At 48.4% G+C, this 19,138-nt stretch overlaps 13 protein-coding genes across 13 annotated transcripts; 7 read left to right on the plus strand and 6 right to left on the minus strand.

The window, feature by feature from the left end:
* Positions 1-282: 282 nt before the first annotated feature.
* Positions 283-1,872, minus strand: EDC3 (Edc3p; the record flags this gene model as incomplete). Its single annotated transcript, XM_037285269.1, has 1 exon — positions 283-1,872. One exon carries the CDS (start codon positions 1,870-1,872, stop codon positions 283-285), a length of 1,590 nt encoding a protein of 529 aa, XP_037141165.1.
* A 223-nt stretch (positions 1,873-2,095) lies between these two features.
* Positions 2,096-2,737, plus strand: RHB1 (putative GTPase RHB1; the record flags this gene model as incomplete). The annotated part of the gene is made up of 1 exon (XM_037285270.1): positions 2,096-2,737. One exon carries the CDS (start codon positions 2,096-2,098, stop codon positions 2,735-2,737), a length of 642 nt encoding a protein of 213 aa, XP_037141166.1.
* Positions 2,738-2,835: 98 nt separating this feature from the next.
* Positions 2,836-3,888, minus strand: HG536_0G03550 (uncharacterized protein; the record flags this gene model as incomplete). The annotated part of the gene is made up of 1 exon (XM_037285271.1): positions 2,836-3,888. One exon carries the CDS (start codon positions 3,886-3,888, stop codon positions 2,836-2,838), a length of 1,053 nt encoding a protein of 350 aa, XP_037141167.1.
* Positions 3,889-4,560: 672 nt separating this feature from the next.
* On the plus strand, positions 4,561-6,612 carry HG536_0G03560 (alkaline phosphatase family protein; the record flags this gene model as incomplete). Its single annotated transcript, XM_037285272.1, has 1 exon — positions 4,561-6,612. One exon carries the CDS (start codon positions 4,561-4,563, stop codon positions 6,610-6,612), a length of 2,052 nt encoding a protein of 683 aa, XP_037141168.1.
* Positions 6,613-6,652: 40 nt separating this feature from the next.
* On the minus strand, positions 6,653-7,444 carry GTT3 (Gtt3p; the record flags this gene model as incomplete). The annotated part of the gene is made up of 1 exon (XM_037285273.1): positions 6,653-7,444. The coding sequence occupies one exon, from the start codon at positions 7,442-7,444 to the stop codon at positions 6,653-6,655; it is 792 nt and encodes a 263-aa protein (XP_037141169.1).
* A 529-nt stretch (positions 7,445-7,973) lies between these two features.
* Positions 7,974-8,093, plus strand: HG536_0G03580 (uncharacterized protein; the record flags this gene model as incomplete). The annotated part of the gene is made up of 1 exon (XM_037285274.1): positions 7,974-8,093. The coding sequence occupies one exon, from the start codon at positions 7,974-7,976 to the stop codon at positions 8,091-8,093; it is 120 nt and encodes a 39-aa protein (XP_037141170.1).
* A 374-nt stretch (positions 8,094-8,467) lies between these two features.
* On the minus strand, positions 8,468-9,220 carry EAF5 (Eaf5p; the record flags this gene model as incomplete). Its single annotated transcript, XM_037285275.1, has 1 exon — positions 8,468-9,220. The coding sequence occupies one exon, from the start codon at positions 9,218-9,220 to the stop codon at positions 8,468-8,470; it is 753 nt and encodes a 250-aa protein (XP_037141171.1).
* A 100-nt stretch (positions 9,221-9,320) lies between these two features.
* On the plus strand, positions 9,321-10,091 carry MMS21 (SUMO ligase MMS21; the record flags this gene model as incomplete). The annotated part of the gene is made up of 1 exon (XM_037285276.1): positions 9,321-10,091. One exon carries the CDS (start codon positions 9,321-9,323, stop codon positions 10,089-10,091), a length of 771 nt encoding a protein of 256 aa, XP_037141172.1.
* A 286-nt stretch (positions 10,092-10,377) lies between these two features.
* SLM5 (asparagine--tRNA ligase SLM5) lies at positions 10,378-11,844 on the plus strand (the record flags this gene model as incomplete). The annotated part of the gene is made up of 1 exon (XM_037285277.1): positions 10,378-11,844. One exon carries the CDS (start codon positions 10,378-10,380, stop codon positions 11,842-11,844), a length of 1,467 nt encoding a protein of 488 aa, XP_037141173.1.
* A 181-nt stretch (positions 11,845-12,025) lies between these two features.
* On the plus strand, positions 12,026-13,696 carry PXP1 (putative indolepyruvate decarboxylase family protein; the record flags this gene model as incomplete). Its single annotated transcript, XM_037285278.1, has 1 exon — positions 12,026-13,696. One exon carries the CDS (start codon positions 12,026-12,028, stop codon positions 13,694-13,696), a length of 1,671 nt encoding a protein of 556 aa, XP_037141174.1.
* Positions 13,697-16,236: 2,540 nt separating this feature from the next.
* Positions 16,237-16,500, minus strand: TIM9 (protein transporter TIM9; the record flags this gene model as incomplete). The annotated part of the gene is made up of 1 exon (XM_037285279.1): positions 16,237-16,500. The coding sequence occupies one exon, from the start codon at positions 16,498-16,500 to the stop codon at positions 16,237-16,239; it is 264 nt and encodes an 87-aa protein (XP_037141175.1).
* A 184-nt stretch (positions 16,501-16,684) lies between these two features.
* URA3 (orotidine-5'-phosphate decarboxylase) lies at positions 16,685-17,491 on the minus strand (the record flags this gene model as incomplete). The annotated part of the gene is made up of 1 exon (XM_037285280.1): positions 16,685-17,491. One exon carries the CDS (start codon positions 17,489-17,491, stop codon positions 16,685-16,687), a length of 807 nt encoding a protein of 268 aa, XP_037141176.1.
* Positions 17,492-17,691: 200 nt separating this feature from the next.
* On the plus strand, positions 17,692-18,999 carry HG536_0G03650 (uncharacterized protein; the record flags this gene model as incomplete). The annotated part of the gene is made up of 1 exon (XM_037285281.1): positions 17,692-18,999. The coding sequence occupies one exon, from the start codon at positions 17,692-17,694 to the stop codon at positions 18,997-18,999; it is 1,308 nt and encodes a 435-aa protein (XP_037141177.1).
* Positions 19,000-19,138: the final 139 nt, after the last annotated feature.

A 19,138-nucleotide genomic window follows, 5' to 3' on the forward strand; every position in this document is an offset into this window, starting at 1 on the left:
GTACCCAGCTAAGAAAAAAATATCAGTGACAGAACAGCTTAAACTTGAAGTGCCATCACTTCAAGCTGGAGCCAAGTCTGCTTGATCTAGTAGGAATTTATGAAAGCCGATGGGCTTTTGACTGTACTCTTGATGATGAAGACCTTTTTCGCAGAGTTTCCTCTGCTAGTTTCCCTAAAACTAGAGGTCCATTTGCAGAAAATGAACAAGAATAGATGCAATGTAGACGTGAGTTCGAGTTTACAAGGCGTCTGAAAACTACTTATACACACAGGGGAGGGATTAAAACTCCAGAGTTATGAAACCTTCTGTAATGAACAAATCACGCGATTGGAACTTGCGCAACGATGTCCTCTGCGAGTAAACGCAGTGAGGTGTTCCCATATCGATTGCCGCACACTCTTGGAGGCGATATGAGCCGCCTTGCTTTACTGTTTTTAGCGCTGCCAGCGGCCAGCCAGAAGATATCACACCAGTGGCAGATACCATGGCGCCGAAGTTTGCAAGGCCTGTTCCACTATCGTAACCACTTGGGATATCGAGAGACCACACTTGCACTTGGCCCTGGAGAAGGTTGCACCAGTTGATCATGTCTAAGGCGCGGGCCTCCATGGAAGTAGAAGTGTCGTAGTCTTGCGTGGCTGAGGAGCTCTCGTCCAGATCGGTCAAGCTGCAGTCGAATCCCTGCATGGCGTCGATAACGATCTCCACGGGGCTGTTTAGTTTGTCCACTGTACTCTTAAGGGCTCCGACGCTGTTAACCACCTTCCCGCCACATTTCCTGAATCGTTCGTATTGCTCTTTGACTTGCGAATCCTGCAGATCGCCTGCAGAACAGGTGAATAGTGCTATCACACGAATGTGGCCAGACTGACATAGGTGTCTCCCGAGGGCCATGCTTCTTGCACCCGACCTATTGGAGTCCGAGGTAAGAATGACTACGAGCGGCTCTGGATTATGGTTATCGCGACGCAGTCTAGTACGGCCACCCAATTTATGTTTAAGGAAGAAAGACGCATTTGTGGCAAAATTCTCCAGCATGATATCTGAGGTTACTCCAAATTGCTCGGAGTTCACACGCTCAATTTCCATCAGTTGTACGGGGGTTGCCATTGGAACCGTCTGATCTGAATCTTTGATCTTAAGCAAGGCTGTTGAGGCTGGATTTCCTGGGCCGGCCGAGATCGAACGCGCCCTTGTCTGACCTTTGATCATCTTTTCAAGCTGGGCGACAACTTGCCCCTGCTGGCTATCCTTATCCGTGCCGCCCTTCGCAGAATGCAGCAAATGAGTGATATTTATCGATTTGGTCACGGGCAAATATGTGCCATTATCCACGTCATAATATTCTTCGTCATCATCATCATATTCGTCGTCGTCGTCGGACGATATGGCGTTCCAAGCATCATCCTTCGCGTTTGGAATGACCATTTCATCATTCTGGTATCTGCCATTCGTCTCTTTGGCCTTCTTGTTGTGCGAAACCAATCTGTCCTCTGGGGCGACGTCGTCTTTTTGCTTGAGTTCTGCAAAAACATCTTTCTTGTTGAACATTCGTAAATTACCTTGAAAGTCAAAATCCTCTTGCTCCTTCAGCTTGCTAACGTCATCGTCTTGCCAATCTTTGCCTTCAGAATGTGAACGCTGAGTGAGCTTTTGTTCTTTCGGTTCTTTCTTTGACGTCGCAACACTCAGCACTTTCAAATCCTTCAATCTCGACGCACGAACTTTGAATGCTTGAGAAGTTCCACCATCGCCAAATTTCACCTCATTCAAAGTCAAACCTTTTGACGTAGCCTTCGCGATCTTCCCCTCGATTAGCTTCCCGTCTTTCAACTCAACTCTTATGCCAAAACCAAAAAATTGAGACATCCTCAGGGTGCAGAAAACACTTCAATCGCAAGCAGCAGATCCCGCAAACCACTGAATCCTGATGGCTTCTGCCTTTGCTAGCAGTGGTAAAATTTGTTTGATGGTTCACATCATTACCCGTAGAAGTACTGTAGGAAAAAAAGCGACAGACAGCTAGCTATGTGTCAATATAGTGAACTTCAATGGTTCATCAAAGACCTGTGATCGTCTTTTGCTACTGGTAATGGAGTATAAGAGAGGCAGTTCAACAGCAACACCACCGGCAAGTTCTTTCCAGAGGAAAATAGCGGTTTTAGGGGCCAGGAACGTCGGTAAGACGACATTGACGGTACGATTTGTGGAGTCTCACTTCGTTGAATCATACTACCCTACGATTGAGAATGAATTCACCAAGATCATACAGTTTAAGAACCACAACTATACGCTTGAGATTCTGGACACTGCTGGCCAGGATGAGTTCTCGCTGTTGAATATGCAATCGCTGATGGGAGTGAAGGGAATAGTGCTATGTTACAGCGTTGCCAATCGAAGCAGTTTTGAGATGGTACCGGTCATCTGGGAAAAACTAGTGGACCAGCTCGGAAGGGATAACCTTCCAGTGATAGTGGTCGCCAATAAGATTGACATTAGGGACGGGGATCGGTCCAATAGCAAGCGATATGTGAGCAGGTTGGAAGGCGAACAGATGGCCAGTGGTATAGCGAGCAGCGATAGGAAGCTGCAGGCAGGATTTATAGAGAGCAGCGCGAAGGAGGACATAAATGTGGACGCTGCCATCATGTTGCTGTTGAAGAAGATGGAGATCGCGGAATCGGGCGGATCATTCGACGGCAGCAGCGACGCTAAGGGGTGTAGAGTAATGTGAGTATTGCGCTTTTACAATTATCGAATATAAATTAATGATTTGAGGAAGGTTACATAAACTAAGAATGACTCCAAAAGCAATCAGGACGTCGGGTTTGATTACCAGTTGGTGTAGCCACCGTCTACCACCAGGTTCTCGCCCGTGGTATAGCTTGAAGCATGACTGCTTAGCAGATATAACATGGCGCCCACAAACTCCTTAGGTTCGGCCATCCTGCCCATAGGAACCCTTGAAGTCCATTCGTGTTGGAGAGCGGCACCCTCTGGTGATGCTCCAATGACTTGTTTCGTCAATGGAGTAGCGATGTAACCGGGGGAGATGGCATTAACACGGATCCCGTACCGCGCCCACTCGCAAGCTAGCGATTTGACAAGATGCAGAACACCAGCCTTGGACATGTTGTACGCCACCTGAGGTTGCGGTGTGTTGACAATCATACCCGACATCGATGCGATTAACACGTACGACGCATTGGGAAATCTGGGCAGAGCCTCGGCAGCAGAGTTGGCCATCGCTGAGATGGATTTTCTTCTCTTTGTTTTCTCCAATAGTTGCCTAGTCATGGCCTGGCAGATATAAAGCGAACCCATCAGATTTACCTTAACCAAATGCTCCGCACGAGCCGCAGGATAGTCCGCAGCTGGGATGTTCTGGCAGTAGCCTGCCGTATGCACCAGTTTGTCCGGCAAGAGGCCCTGATGCTCGTGAGGGATAGCTCTGACAAGTTCTTCCACCTGCGTCGAATCGCTGACGTCACAGGCCCAAGTCGATATTGTCACAGGCGCCAACTTGTTCACTCTTATAAATTCCTTCAAATCGCCCTCCACAATTGACAGTTTATCCACTGTGAGATCCACCAGCGCTAGCTCAGAACCCTGAGCGACTAAAGCCTGACACAGCGTGTGTGCCAGCCCGCCAGAGCCCCCCGTCACAATAGTGACATGACCATCCAATCTGTAATTAGGTACTATATCAGACACTAACGGGATACTGGGCGTATCAGGAGTTGCACCACAAACAATTCCATCAGACAACCGATTTGCAGTGTTAGCAGTCACTTCTTCCACATGAGCTGCTTCTCTAGCAGCGCTGTCATCTACACCAATAACAGTAGGGCCTTCTCTTATATGGTTTTGTGTTTCCGTCGTCATAATTCCTATCGCCGACCAAAATATCCTCAAATTGCAAACTTAAAATTCAAATATTTTACTTCAAATTGTAAGTTAAATCGGCCGATTCTCCGGCTGCCAGACTTTCCTATATATTCCTTCGATTTGTGCAACAGGCCTGATAATTGCAAAAAATCATACAGACTGTGCTACTTTTTTGCAAAGTCCAAAGGTCAAAGGTCAATCTACGAAGATGAGTGAAAAGAAATAAGCAGAGGCTGTTTCGTTTCTTTAGCGATCGAAACAAACTCAATATGTAAGCGGTTTTTTGAATTCTGGATCATAAATTGTTAATCTTCTAAGGACACATCTTCGCACTTCTTAACGATTACGTGGGGCAAAAAGGGGTAATTTGCATCCAAGTTTTTCCGTGAGTTTTTCCGCTGCCCTCGAGAAAAATGACGAATGAGGGGCAAACGAGGACAACTCTTTTATTCCTTTTTCCGAAAGGACGGAGTTTGTAATTTTTTCCAGATTTTCTTTAATTTCTTGTTCCGGTTTGATTTTCTTTCAAGCAATTTGTCTCGCGTTGTCGATCCGCGCTGTATAACGTATATAGTGAGAGTGTTTAACTTCAACACTAACAGTAATGATAAGGACATGGAAGCACATGGTTCTTGGCAGGTTACACTGTTGGTAGTCTCAGTGAGGTAGATGAGTGATATAGATTCACTTGCTAGTGTGAGTGGAGGTAATGAGGAGCATATACTAGAGGAGGACTATTTAAACGATGAGAGGCGTGCTACGATTGGACATTGGGGAAGATTGAAGTACTGGATCACGAGAAACTTGTTGTCGAGAGATAGATCCAACGAGAGCTGGCAAGGGCACGGTATTCCGCTGTACGAATTGAATGCGGAGGGCCAAGAGATGAGTGGGACCATAGAACCTGCTGCAACATTTGTTTACCGTCATAGTAATAAGATCCCGTGGCGGCTAATTGCGAGGTTTATCGGTTTGAGTTTTTTCTTTGTTATTACAGCTTTTTTGATCTTTGGAGTAATTGAATCGGGTCCTAAAAAGGGTCGGTTTTCCACAAGTGCGTTGTTTGATCCTTATGTCAGATACTCGAATGGGACTCTGGATTTTTTTCCGTTGACCGTCATGGTATCGTTGGATGGATTCCATCCATCGCTGATCTCAAAGAAGTACACCCCATTTCTTTACCAGCTGTACACTTTGGCGTATGAGGGTAATGTCACCAGTACACCGTTCATGATACCGAGTTTTCCGTCACAAACATTCCCTAACCATTGGAGTCTTGTGACGGGCGAGTATCCGAGAGATCACTCGCTTGTGTCTAATGTGTTTTGGGATGCGGACTTGAAAGAGGAGTTTTACCCTGGGTTGATGGACCCGCTTATTTGGGCGAATACGAGTCGGCCCATATGGCAAGTGCTGCAGGCTGCTTTCAATCACAACTCCGCCAAGGAATTCCCTTTTAAAGTGGCTACGCATATGTGGCCCGGAAGCGACGTGAATTTTACAGGTCTACCGCAAGTCCCTGCGGAAAGAATGCCTTACTATATCGATGCGTTTGACGGCGATGAGAAACTAGAGACAAAGTTGACCAAAGTTTTGGGATACGTTGACATTGATTCGATTGAAAAGAGACCCCAGCTGATTCTCAGTTACGTGCCTCAGGTGGACGCTTTTGGACATAAACATGGGTATCCCATCAACGATCCAGAGAATAAGATGTTTGATAAGTTCACGCAAGTGCTCAGCAGTGTAGATTCCTTTGTAGAGGGGCTTTTTGAGGGATTGAGAGAAAGAAACGTGACGAATTTTACCAACGTTGTCATCGTGAGCGATCATGGTATGAGCAATATCAAGTTCCCGGAGCACGTTCTGATCTGGGAAGAATTGCTGGACAAGGACCTGATCAAGAACCATGTCGAACATGCGTACGGCGAAGGCCCCATGATGGCGGTCACAACCAAAGATTCAAGCGACGTCAACGAGATTTACCAAGAATTGAAAAAAAGTTTGGCGAACCAGGGCGAGCTGGGCTCCAAGTTCAAGGTGTATCTGAACGGGAACTTCCCGGAACATTTCAAATTCAACGACTTGGCGAACCGCAGGATTGCGCCTATTTGGATCATCCCTGAGCCTGGGTATGCCGTCATGAGCCATAAATTTGCGAAGAAGCAGAGATCGAGCCTGATCGGCAATCATGGCTACGATAACCACGAAGCGGAGATGAGATCGCTATTCATAGGCGTAGGACCGTTTTTCGAGAACGGGTACGTGGAACCGTTCGAGAACATCGAAATATTTGACATGTTGTGTGACGTTTTCGGCGTTGCGATGGACGACAGACTCGGGGACCAGCAGGACACCTTTTTTTACAGAAAGCCGCTGGAACAGCCGCTGGTGGATGATTTTGAGTCCCTGAGGGCGAAGTACGGCAATGGCACGGCCTACAACATAATATGGGGCGGCGAGCAAGAGGAAGAAGAGGTGGTCGCGGACACGAGCGGCACAAGCACCACGAGCAGTAGCAGCGGCACAAGCACCACGAGCAGTAGCAGCGGCACAAGCACCACGAGCAGCACAAGCACCACCAGAACCACCAGCACCACCAGCACCACCACCAGCACAACTGCAGCGGGCGGCTGGCTCGACGACCTGCTGCACGACGCAGAGGAGCTGATCGAAGAGCTGGTCGACGAGATACAAGAGATAGCAGACACTCACCATTAGATTAAATGATACTAATAATACATACACCGCCGCAAACCGATCAGAAGATATAGATCGTCAGCAGCGCCCCGACCAGCCCAAACACCAAGGGCAGCTGGCCCAAATAGTGCACCCACGACGTGAGCCCCAGCTTAAAGAAAAGCTGCCATCCGCTGCCCGACGCGTCCAGCTCCACGTTCAGGATCCCCAGCCCGACCAGAAACTTGGCCAGATGGAACACCATCGGGTCCACCTGCACCTCCGGCAGCTCGTACCGTATAAAGTTCACATAGTAGCCCACCAACGCTGGCACACCAGCCGAGAAAACCGCCCACGTGACCAGAGTGCTCGACGACAGCCACGCGTCCTGGCGCGCCACCAGCGGCCGCACCACAAAGTAGAACTCCACCAGGTAGAACAGCGCGTCGACCGACTGGATCGTCGACAGCGAGTCCTGCAGCGACTCGTTGAGCTTCTGCACCTGCACCGCCACGTCCGACAAGTAGTCTTCGAACGCAAACTTGAACGTCGAGTCCTCGTCGCTCTCCTCGCTGAAATCCAGCTTGTTGAAACCGTCCAGCACCCGCTCGGGCAGCTGATCCTCGGCCTCTTCCCCCTCGACCTCTTCCGCCTCGGCCTCTTCCGTCTCGTGCTTCACCACTATCGCGTCGTAGAAAGACTTCAGTTCCGGGTAATCCACTTCCACGTCCAACGGTTCATTCAGCACGTTCAAATGCTCCTCGATCATCGCGATCAGGTCGCTCTTCCGCACGTTGTTCCCGACATTCGGCAACCTGAGCTTCTCTGCCAAATCCAGCAGCTCCACCTTCTTCCAGCGGCTGAACGACGACATCCTCGTCCACCCTGCCAGCCAAACCGCTCTGTACCACCACTTCGCATTGCACTTTAACCGTCTCCGACCAGTCAGCCACCCTTTGAGCCCGGCGCCGGGTAACAGCACCCGTTACCCGGCCCGCCCTCCGACGAGAGAAATTTTCTCGTTTCTTTCCGTCGAGGAAAAAACCGCAAGCGAGCGCACTGCTCGCCGTTCCGGGAAATGCTGCACACTGTTTATTTATTAATTACCGCATGCGCCGGCTGCCAGTCGCAGAGAGTCCCAAACACTCGTAACTGACGTTGGTGGTTTTTCGATAGCCGTTGGTTGGTTGGTTATGGGCAATCTTGATGTGTAGTAATCTGATCACAGTAAGTATATAAGGCAGTTGTGATCTTTTTTATGCTCTTTTTTCGTCGCAGATTGTAGTCTTTTTCGTTCTAAATTTCATTTTTAGAGCTCACTGGGACACTTTTTGTTTAAAAGTTTCATTGCCATACTAGAGTTTATCTCTTTCACACAGCTAGCAAGAATAAACAGTGTTTAAATGTTACCAGCTGGTGTTATTTTGGTTTTCGTCTTGGTCGGTCTGGCCTGTATCGCCATCATCTGTACTATCCTGTACAGAAAGTGGCAGGCTAGACAACGTGGTCTGCAGAGATTCTGAGGACTGCGTTCAGTCGGAGTGTGTGAGTCTGTTTACGTGCAAGTGTACCCTATTATTTTGTTCTTTACGCTAGACGATGGTGATATGATGTGTGTGTGTGTTCCTTGGTTGTTTGGTTAGGATGGTGAGCTCATTAAGTGTGTGTTTTTGGGTTTGTCGTGCTGTTTTTTATTCCTTCAGTAGGCTAGACTGCTGTTTTCTTGACAGAGCCGTTGCGAACGCCGGTCGGGTCGGTTGTGTGTGTATATTTGTGTGTGTGTGTGCTTTGAACTTCCCCCCGCTGCCGCCTGGTATCGGATTCGCTGGCGCTCCTGACGGAGACGTAGGTTAGATACAATACATCTTTATATATCTTGTTAATCACAGATAAACGTCTACTCGAGCGCTCTTCTCATGAACTGGACGGTGTCGTCGAAGTGCGCCTGCAGCTGTCTGGCGGCGAGCCAGGTGTCGGTGTCGGTCTCGCAGCTCATTACACCGTCGCATATGCTTTTCTGTATCACCAGTTGCAGATCGTGGACGCTGCTGGGCGTGTCGTTCTTTATTCGGTCGATCTCGATGACCTGTCTGACGGCGCTGTCGAGCGCGCCGCTGGCGTTGAGTGTCTCGTAGAGGGTCTGAAGATCCATCTTGCCGCCGCTCTTGGCCTGCAGTTTGTTCAGCACGGTGTCGCGGTAGAGCTGCAGCAGCTTCTCTCGCTTCGGGTCGACGTTCGTGCCACCGCCGGCGCCGCCGGCGGCAGTTCTTCGCTGCGGGTTCAGTATGTCGTCCTCCAGGCGTGCTATCGCGGCCTGCTGCGCGTGGCAGAACCTGTGGAGCCTCTCCCGGATCCCGTTCTGCAGTTCGGTGAGCTGCAGGTTGTGGAAGCTCAGCTGTCCGTCGACCAGAGAGATGCGTTGGTTCGGAAACACCCGCTTGACCACCACCAGGATGTCGTTGATGTCTAGTTTGTCCTCCCCGCGTTCGACCATCTGGTTCACCAGCACGTTGTTCTGTATCTCGTTGGTGAGTCGTACGAGCGATACCTTCCCGCTAATGACGCCAACGCTGCCTGAGCTCGGGCTCTGCAACACCAGCAGCGTGTGTATGATCTGGAGCACTATCAGCTCGCTGATCTCCGGCTGCATCTTGGTCGCTCTGCCACGTATCTGTGGCCCGTTGCGATTTAGGCGAGTTTATCTTGCATCGGTAGCTTCAAAGCTCGCACTGCACACACGCAGATGAAAGATGGCAAAACTGCCCGAAGCCCTGCCGATCCATCGGCATGCCAGGGGAGCGTTCCATGAGCTGAGTGTCGGGGATGTATCCCGTTGCTACCGTGCCGTCGCACAGCAGTTGCTCGAGACCTATCGACACACAATGGATGATCCCGGAGAGGACGTCGATGCTCAGATGAACGAACTGATAGCTGCCTACCAAGAGCTAGCGTCTCTGGAGACCAGTTCCCGCTCTTTGGACGCCAGATTGGAGAGTGCTAAACAGAAATATCGAGAGTCGTCGCACAACTTGGAGCCTGTCGACCTATCCTGGTGGAATCGGTACAGCAGCAAGAGTCCAGACGGATTGCCAAAGCTGTCAGATATCTTTGAGAGGGAAGAGATAAGCCCGGGAAGGCGGTCGAGGCTGACAAGGGAGGATAAACTGCTGGACGCCATCGCATATCTATGGAGGGACCCAACCGGTATGATGCCAGACGAGCAGAACAACGACGAAGATGTCCACATCGAGGGCGGGAAGATTGAACTACGGTGCCCGATAACGTGTCAGGACTTCAAGCAGCCCATGATATCGAAAAAATGCAATCATGTCTTTGATTTGGAGGGTTTGCAGGAGTACTTCAAGGACCACGCCACGAGAGACTGCGCACAGGGCGGCTGCTCTCAGAAGCTATCGATGAGCGATTTCGAGGAGGACGAGATTATGAGACTGAGGTGTCAGATAGAAAAGGTCAAGAAAAAGAGCTCCACTGAGGAGCAAATCGCAATGGATGTCATTTGAGTGCAGTACTCGACGTAGCCAACTTGCGGTTGCTTTCTACTCGATCAAGCATAAATCGAGGGGCGATGGGTCGAGATCCGCTCAGCGCTCGCTTACTTGGACGCTCTACTCGTGCCATACCAAGAGATTCCTACAGACAGACATTCAAACGCTAGTCTTGTCGTCTTCTCGAGCATTGGTATCTCCAGGAAGTGTGTTTGGATGCGCCGCACGAATGTTTAACTACGTAGTAGTGAATAGAAAATAAAGTGCTTATATCAAAGGTCTCTGTCTGATCTAAAAGAGCATGGTGATGGTGCCTTTCAAACACATTGTTCGCAACTATGGAACTGTTCAACAGTGCGTGCTGCCTATAACGATCAGGGATCTCTACAAGCGAACTGCCAATCCCCCAAGGACGGTGAAGAATGTCAATGGCTGGATTAGATCCGTCAGGCTGCTGAAGAAGATGGCTTTCTTGGATATACAAGATGGGAGCTGCTTACATACCCTGAAAGTGGCCATTCCAATCAAGAAGATGGATGAAACGGCATTTCTCAAAGGAATGAAGACTGGCCAAAGCATATCTATTGCCTGCGCCCAATGGCAGGACACACCACAAAGGGAGCAGCCGTTTGAGCTCAAGATCGAAGATCCACTTGAAAGCATCTCAATTAGGGGCACTGTAACTCACGACTACCCTCTACAAAAGAAGAACCACTCGCTGCTTTTTTTACGATCTTTGCCAACGTTAAAACATAGAACGACCTACCTAGGATCGTTAATGAGATTCCGGTCATTTGCTGAACAACGGCTGATGAATATTCTGCAGTCTGATGATTTTACGAAAGTGTCCCCACCAGTGTTGACTTCCAGCGACTGTGAGGGAGCTGGCGAACTATTTGAAGTTAAGACAGCAAGCTCCAAGAACTACTTTGGTAAACCGTCCTATTTAACAGTTTCCACCCAACTTCACTTGGAGATTCTTGCAATGTCGTTATCACGTTGTTACACACTAACTCCATGCTTCAGAGCGGAGAGGAGCGACACTAATCGTCATCTAAGCGAATTCTGGATGCTGGAGCTGGAAATGTGCTTTATCAATGACGTTCGTCTGCTGACGATGGTTGTGGAGTCCGTACTGAGGCGCTTAATCGAGTCATGCTGCGAGAGAAGCAGCGAGTTGATTCCCGAAATAACATTACAGGAGTGCCTGTCCAAAGAAGAGGTGCTCAATCGCTGGAATATGCTACTGAACCCTGAACCCTGGAAGGTGATTACTTATACTGAGGCTATTGACATACTCAGCGACAAGCACAGGATGGCTCCTTTCGAAAAGTACGAGCCCAAATGGGGAGAGCCATTACAAACTGAGCATGAGAAATGGTTGGCAGGAGTGCACTTTCAATCTCCCGTTTTCATAACTGACTATCCTCGAGACTGTAAAGCGTTTTACATGAAGACGAACACATCGGCATCGCCTGGGAGAGAAACTGTTGCCTGCTTCGACTTGCTGTTCCCTGAGATGGGCGAGATCGCTGGCGGAAGCATCCGGGAGGACAACTACAATGAATTAGCACAGGAGATGCGGCGAAGGGGTATGAATTCCTCAGGCGAGCTGGATTGGTACCTCTCACTGAGACTCGAGGGTAGCGTACCTCATGGAGGGTTTGGTTTAGGAATGGAACGTCTCATATCCTACCTCTTTGGTAATCACAATATCAGGGACGCCATAGCATTCCATAGAAGTGCTACAGGAACTATAGACCTTTGATACTACTCAATGTATAAATTTCTACGGAATGAAGTGGCCTTAAGGCCTGCTCTTCCCAGCGTTTGACTCTGAGTTGAAGATCTAAGACCTCGTTTAATTTGTATATAAGGAGCGCCAGCGAAGCACACTCCGATACTGCAAGGCTCAGTCTAAGTTATAAGATTGGGAGATTTTAAGCGCAATGGAGATTCGAATCACTGACTACTTTACTGAACTGCTAAAGGACTATGGAATTGACACTGTTTTTGGCATTGTTGGTATCCCGATTGTCGAACTGGCAAATACCATGATTGCCCAAGGTATTCGGTTTATAGCATGTAGAAATGAGCAGTCGGCGTCCTATGCAGCTTCTGCTTATGGATATTTGACAGGCAAGCCGGGGATCCTATTAGTAGTTGGTGGGCCTGGATTGATTCATGCATTGGCCGGCATTTATAACTCAATGAGTAACAAATGGCCGCTTCTAGTGATTGCTGGAAGCACTGAAGATCCATACAAAGGTGGTTTCCAAGAGTTAGATCAGATCAGTCTGCTTCGTGGCCATTTGAAGTTCACCGGTAAGTTAAGCAAGGACCAGCAAAGCATTCAATTAATTACTTACGAGGCGATGAGGTTCGCAGTTGGTGGCATTCCGGGGGCCACATATATCGATTTTCCAGGTCGTCTAATCGAAGAGTCAATAGATGTAACAGGATCAAGAAATGTTAGATCTTTACCGAAAATTAAGTATGCTCCTGATCCAAAAGCAGTTTCAAAAGTCGCAGACCTTCTGTCCGACAGCAAAAACAAGAGAGTTCTGTTAGTGATTGGTAAAGGTGCGGTAGAACACTCTGTTCAGTTGCGCAAATTTGTCGATGACTTCAACGTACCCTTTCTGCCAACTCCGATGGCAAAAGGTGTTGTTCCAGATTCGCATCCTCTGAACGTATCTTCTGCACGTTCTAAAGCGCTGAAAGAGGCCGAAGTCGTTCTCATTTTGGGAGCAAGATTAAATTGGATACTGCATTACGGGCAGGCCCCCAAGTGGAATCCTAACGCCATTTTTGTCCAAGTAGACAATGATCCTACCTCCTTAGGTCAGAATAACTCTATGGGACTCAGCTACGCATTGTGCGGGGACTTGGAGTTGACACTCAGGCAACTGACCTTTCCTTTGAGCCGCATTGGATGGAAGCATAATGGATTATCAAAGGAGCTGCAAGACTCAATCAGAGCGAATCAGGAAAAGCTACTGTTAAAGGAGACGTCAGCAACAAGTGCCATGTTGAACTACAACCAGGTTTATCACACGCTAAGACCTTTAATCGACGATTCGCAAACAATCATAGTGTCGGAGGGGGCAAACACAATGGACATTGCTCGAATTTCGTTTCCAACAGACTATCCTAAACACAGATTAGACGCGGGGACCAATGCCACCATGGGAATTGGCTTGGGCTATGCCATTGCTGCGAAGCTTTCGGACCCTGAGAAAAACGTTATCCTTATTCAGGGAGACTCAGCCTATGGATTCTCAGCAATGGAATTGGAGACGGCAGCAAGAAACCAACTGGCGCTGGTCGTCATTGTGATGAACAACAGCGGTATATACCATGGAACGCAACAGGACTCCTTAAGTAAAGCGCCCTCGACAGCCTTGAGCAAAGAATGTCGCTATGAGTTAGTCGGAAAGGGTCTTGGCACAAATGGATTTCTTGTCCGCACTTTGCCAGAGCTGAAAGCTGCTTTTCAAAAGGCTCTGAATGCATCGAGGACCGACAAAAGATCAAGTGTGATAAATGTTATCATCGAGCCTGGTGAACCGAGGAAGATAGCGTTTGGCTGGCAAACAGGTAAAAGACAATCATTATAAGACTATCCCATCCTCGAAAAAGCAATGCATGCTAAAGCGGCTGTTTGTCTCCCAGCCTATGTGAAAGAAATCGCGATTCTTAACTAGCACGCATTAAGGCCGTGAAATGATCCGCGAAACAGGTCCGTCGGTGGCATTATGCAACCAACACCAGATAGGGCAATTCTAGGAAAAACATCCATGCCCCATTATAAGTCGGATATATGTCAGATTTGACTACTTCTTTCATAAGAGAACTCATATGAATACGCTTCAATCTTTACCACCGGAATCGGAGAGTGTGTAACAAAACAGCGCCAGCCGATGCTTCTTGCAGCCATTGTAAGCATGGTTGCGTGTTGGACTTCGCACCATGTTAGCCTAAAAGTTACTAGTACACCTTGGGTACATCAGCATAGCAGGACGTTGGTCCCAACCAGAAGTAACATGACTTTACGGTTAACCTTTATCTACCTATCTTCTAGGAGCTGGCAGTCCGAGCAATGCAAACCACAGTAACACCACCGTCCCAATGAGTTTGATGACCTAACCCAGTTTAATTCAATGGCTTCCAGAGCAACTGAATCGTCTATCCAAAAAAACCTCACACTCTATTAGAGTTCGAGATCCTCGAAATCAGCTTCCATGTTTTGTACCCAGACGAGCGCTTGGTGTTGATGGTCTTAGACGTCGAAAATCATCGATGGCACATCGATCACCCCCTTCCACATGCTTTGGACATATAGCTAAGAGAATGGTATGCATCTTCATAGCCATGTGGGAAGCGAGCTAGCGAGACATTTAAAAGGGACCCAATCGGGAGCTATCAGGCAAGGTTTCCCTCGGATACACAGTCATGAATATGATAAGCACTTCTGTCACATACGTTTTCACATTAGTCACATTAGTTCATGTTGCTGTTGCCCAGCGGCAGTAGATGACCACTAATCATTACGCTCCTAACAACTACACCGAAGTCTTCCTGACCTGCCTAGGAAGGAAGTTAGACGTACTTGCTTATAATGTCAGCAACGACCCTCTAAACGGGATTGGATTGATGCCCAGCGATAGTCGCAGGCTAAACAATACCGAGCATTCAGCGATATCAAAATGTATAGAGCCATCAGGAGCTCACGAGCACTTCATCTACCAGGACGCATTATACGGAGATGATTGGACTACTATGTCAGTGCCACTCGCAGTGCTACGTACAGGGTTTGATTATATTGCTGATGCACTGGCCGGAGGACAAGAGCCATCAACGACAGCCCTGCTAAAAGGAATGGCGCGGTAGGTATGATCTGGTTGGAAACCGACAAGACTTGCGGCAGCAGAGACAACGGGCCTTTTCAGGGATGAATGGCAGTGCTTCAATCCTCGAAACGTGAAGCATAGATTATCCTAGGAGAGAACGAAAAAGCCTATCCACCACGATTCACATCCACTACGACCGGTCCAAAACTGGGTCTTTAGAGATTTCTTGGCAAAATTATCAGGAATTCTGCAGCCAGAATACCACCACGATCTGATGAACCAGTTGTACAATTGCCGGCAAAGCTCGGGAATGAAGGGCTCGCCTGGAGCTAGGTACCGCTACTCCAGCAGAGCTTTTTCCCGGTAGCCAGATTGGTTAAAACCTGAATGGACTGAAACCAGACCTTCAGAAACTAGTTGGACAAGAAATGACAATAGCTAGCATTCTACCACACATAGGCAGTACGGCCCATGCACGTGGACGCAATCCATGCTGGATTGCAGGGAATTGCAACCTCAAGTTAACCCGCAAGAACGGCAGCTGCTCATGAAGCTTGAAATTTGCTTCAGATGCTGGGCAGGAAAGTTCTGCCTGAAATCCAGTGTACATTAAGAAATACTAAAAGCGACACAAGACAATCCACCCTTGGCCGGAGCGATGCAACGGATCCATCAAAGTTTAATATTCGACTTCTAATCTAAAATAAATATTTTATTTCGCATGAATTTTCGATTTCGGTTCCGTGCCTCGGTGGACGGGCGGCTGAACAGCCGTTCAGCTGCCGGCGTTCGAAACCGAACCTCTCGAGTTTTAAATCAGTAGCAGCCTCTACGATTAAGAAACCTGCTTGCCCAAGGAGCCTACAGCTCATACATAGCAGGTGGGAAATTCGGTGAATCGCTACGGGACCCTAGAAAGCACTCCAGCTTTCTAGCACCTTTCGCCCAGGCGAAATTTCCGTGAGGAGGGCCTGGGGAACCAGGCTCGCTGGTCGTGGTCATCAGAAATCAACTTGGGGTCCTCCGGGACACCGAGGATGGGAAGGCCACGGGAGTCCCGTTTAACTTGAGCTCTGCGCGAGCTGAAGGTTGTTGAGTGCAATCGTAGAGCTGATCAGCCAGCTGGTCAGAACCCGATACCGATTACTGCTGCTGTTTTCTCTCGATAATGTTTTTTTTTTAAGTATTGCACTGCGGCGCTACCATATGAAACCATGCTATCGGAAACCTGATCGAACGATCTCGCTAAAGATAGAGTTTGAATTATACCCAGCGTATATATGTACACGAATGCCTATCATGTGCTCCTAACGGCCCAGACCTTGGCCAAGAGCTGCGTTTTGTTCCTGGAAACGCTGTCCCACACGCTCACTGTGCTTTAGAAACTTTTCGGAACACTTCATGATACAGCTTTGCTCTCTGCTAGTCAATTTGGAAGATGTGAAATCATTTACACAATCTGCGAAACATCTTTCGACTAAGTTGGAGTACAGACGCATGAAATCCTTCATTTGCTTCTGCTCCACCAATTTTTGGAACTCTTGTTGTTCCCTGCCGTTCAGTTGATCCATTTTGAAACCGGAGCCTGTTCGAGTGATTGATAGAGTACGTGGCTGCTATGAGTCGACTGCTATCAACTGAAGTAGCTGCGTTGATATTAGCAGACCTGAAATTTTTCAGTCGAATCAGTGCGCTGCGGCGGGTAACGCCTCTTGGATCTATTACGCTAGATGAACAGTGTATACTAATCGCTAACTAGACGGCTCTGGCCTGGCATCTCTTTTCGTATGCCTTCCATCCGGCTGCACGGTAACGTTCGCCCTCCACTTTGGGGTCTCTTCCCTTCGCAAACAGGCCTCTGCCGACGATTATGATGTCGGAGCCCGTGGAGACAACTTCGTCCACGGTTCTGTACTGCTGTCCAAGAGCGTCGCCCTTGTCGTCGAGACCGACTCCCGGGGTCATGATCAGCCAATCGAAGCCCTCGTCTCTTCCGCCCATGTCTCTTTGGGCGATAAACCCAATCACGAAGTCCTTGTCTGTCTTGGCAATCTCGACGGTGCCCTTTGTGTATTCGCCGTGGGCCAGCGAGCCCCTGGAAGAGAGCTCTGCGAGCATCAGAAGGCCTCTGGGTTCCGTAGTGGTTTCCTGGGCAGCCTGTTTGAGACCGGTGACAATCCCAGCGCCAGTGACACCGTGAGCGTTGGTAATATCGGCCCACTCGGCAATCTTATAAACACCAGATGAGTACTGAAGCTTGACCGTATTGCCAATGTCAGCAAACTTTCTGTCTTCGAAGATCAAAAAATTGTGCTTGCTGGCCAGCTCTTTGAGAGGCTTGACTGTGCCCTCGAAGCTGAAGTCTGAGATGATATCGACATGGGTCTTCAGCAGGCAAATGTAAGGACCTAGGGTATCCACCAATTTCAGCAGCTCGGCGGTCGTCTGAACGTCTACCGAAGCACACAGGTTCGTCTTCTTCTCATGCATCAGACTCAGTAGCTTTGAAGCAACGGGACTAGGATGGCGTGCAGCCCTCTCTTGATAAGTAGCAGTTGACATCGGCTGGAATACTTGGGCTCTGGATCTTGTGGTGTCCTTATTGGTGTGTTATAGAGTGTTAAGAAAGCTCTTGTTAAAGCGATGCCTCGGCTGTCGATTATATCTAGAGCAGCTACAGCCAGAAATACGACAGATAAGCACTCGGGTAGAGCTCAATTGATTGGATCCTTGGCATACCAATCGATGCCAATGGGAGAAGAATGAGTAGCGACGATGATAGTGCCAAAACAGCCTCCGCAAGCCAGCTGCCGTACGACAACCGCAGTTCTTCCCTGATAGGAGCGTTGACCGCGGGTGGAAGATCAATAGTTTATCAAATGACTTCATTTTACCTCAGAACTCCCCTGAAGCTCTTTAGACCTCCAAGGTTCGACTATCTGCACTATGTAAGGATCGTTCTCACTGGAGAAGAGAATGAGAGGGGGCTCCCGAATGATAGTGCATCCCACAGAAGATTGGGCGTTGCAAGATCTAAATACTTCAATTACCTGGAAAATTCGTCGCTTGGCATTCTGACCAAGGCTCTGAACAAATACGGATGGAAGGTAATTCCAGACAGAATTCTGCCGCCGCTGATAGTCAATTCTGCCACCGGTGTGGTGCTTTACACAACCTATCTGACATCTTTTAACCATTTTTCATCGAAATCGACTCCTACGTCGTCTGCAAAGAATCCCTGGGACGTCTGGAGGTCGGGATTTGTGGCTGGCGCCATGCAAGCTTTAGTCTCAACGCCCATTGATGCCATCTATGCGAGATCTTCCACCAGCGAGTTCCTCTCTGTTGCTAAAAAATATGATAGCCTTTGGATGTATGGTCTGGATAAGCTGAAGGAGATTGGAATGATCGGCTGCTTTGGCGGCTTTGGCCTAGCACTTGTAAAGGAATCTTTGGGGTTCGCAGTTTACTTCACCACTTTCGAGCTGATGAAAGGGCAAGTTTGTACATGGTTCAAGACTGTGGTCAGGCAATACGCAGAAGTCAAGTATGTCATTCATAATACCAAACTGGCAGACTTGATACCGTCGACAACTCCTTCTCCACCAACAGAACAAGCAAAAATAGAGTTCCTATCAAAGAAGGAGGAAAAGTGGCTCAACAGGGCTTTCATATTTGTCGGAGGTGTGACTGCCGCATTCTTACTGCAGGTCGTCCAGTATCCATTCAAGAAGATTCAAAAAATTCATCAATCCAGACTAGAAGCCTTCGATATAGTAAGCAGATCGCTTAACCATCAACCGGCAACTGCATCATCCCTTAGCAAAGCTACAAAAATATGGGTTTCAGAGCCGGCAAGCCGGCGCTTACATATCTATTACAACTCCTATTTGGACACATTTGAGCACGTTCTTTTCATCCATAAGAATACGAATTCCATGATGCGCTGGTTGTACAAAGGGTTTGCAAGAAACACATTAGCGATTATTCCTGGTACAACCGCGGGTCTGCTAATGCTAGACTACATGCGTAGCTCGTTCGAGCAGTCCCTTCTTCAAGTGAATGATTAAACTGATGCGATTTGCGCTCGATTAATGCGCAGATGTATGAGCGATGATTTATATGCTTTAACACTCTGTACTTAATTTGATATTCATTTCGACCCAATCGGACAGGCCAGGATCAGGAAATTCATGTCAGAACTAGGCA

Source organism: Torulaspora globosa, chromosome 7 (genome assembly GCF_014133895.1).
Source record: "Torulaspora globosa chromosome 7, complete sequence".
Classification (NCBI taxonomy): Eukaryota; Fungi; Ascomycota; class Saccharomycetes; order Saccharomycetales; family Saccharomycetaceae; genus Torulaspora; species Torulaspora globosa.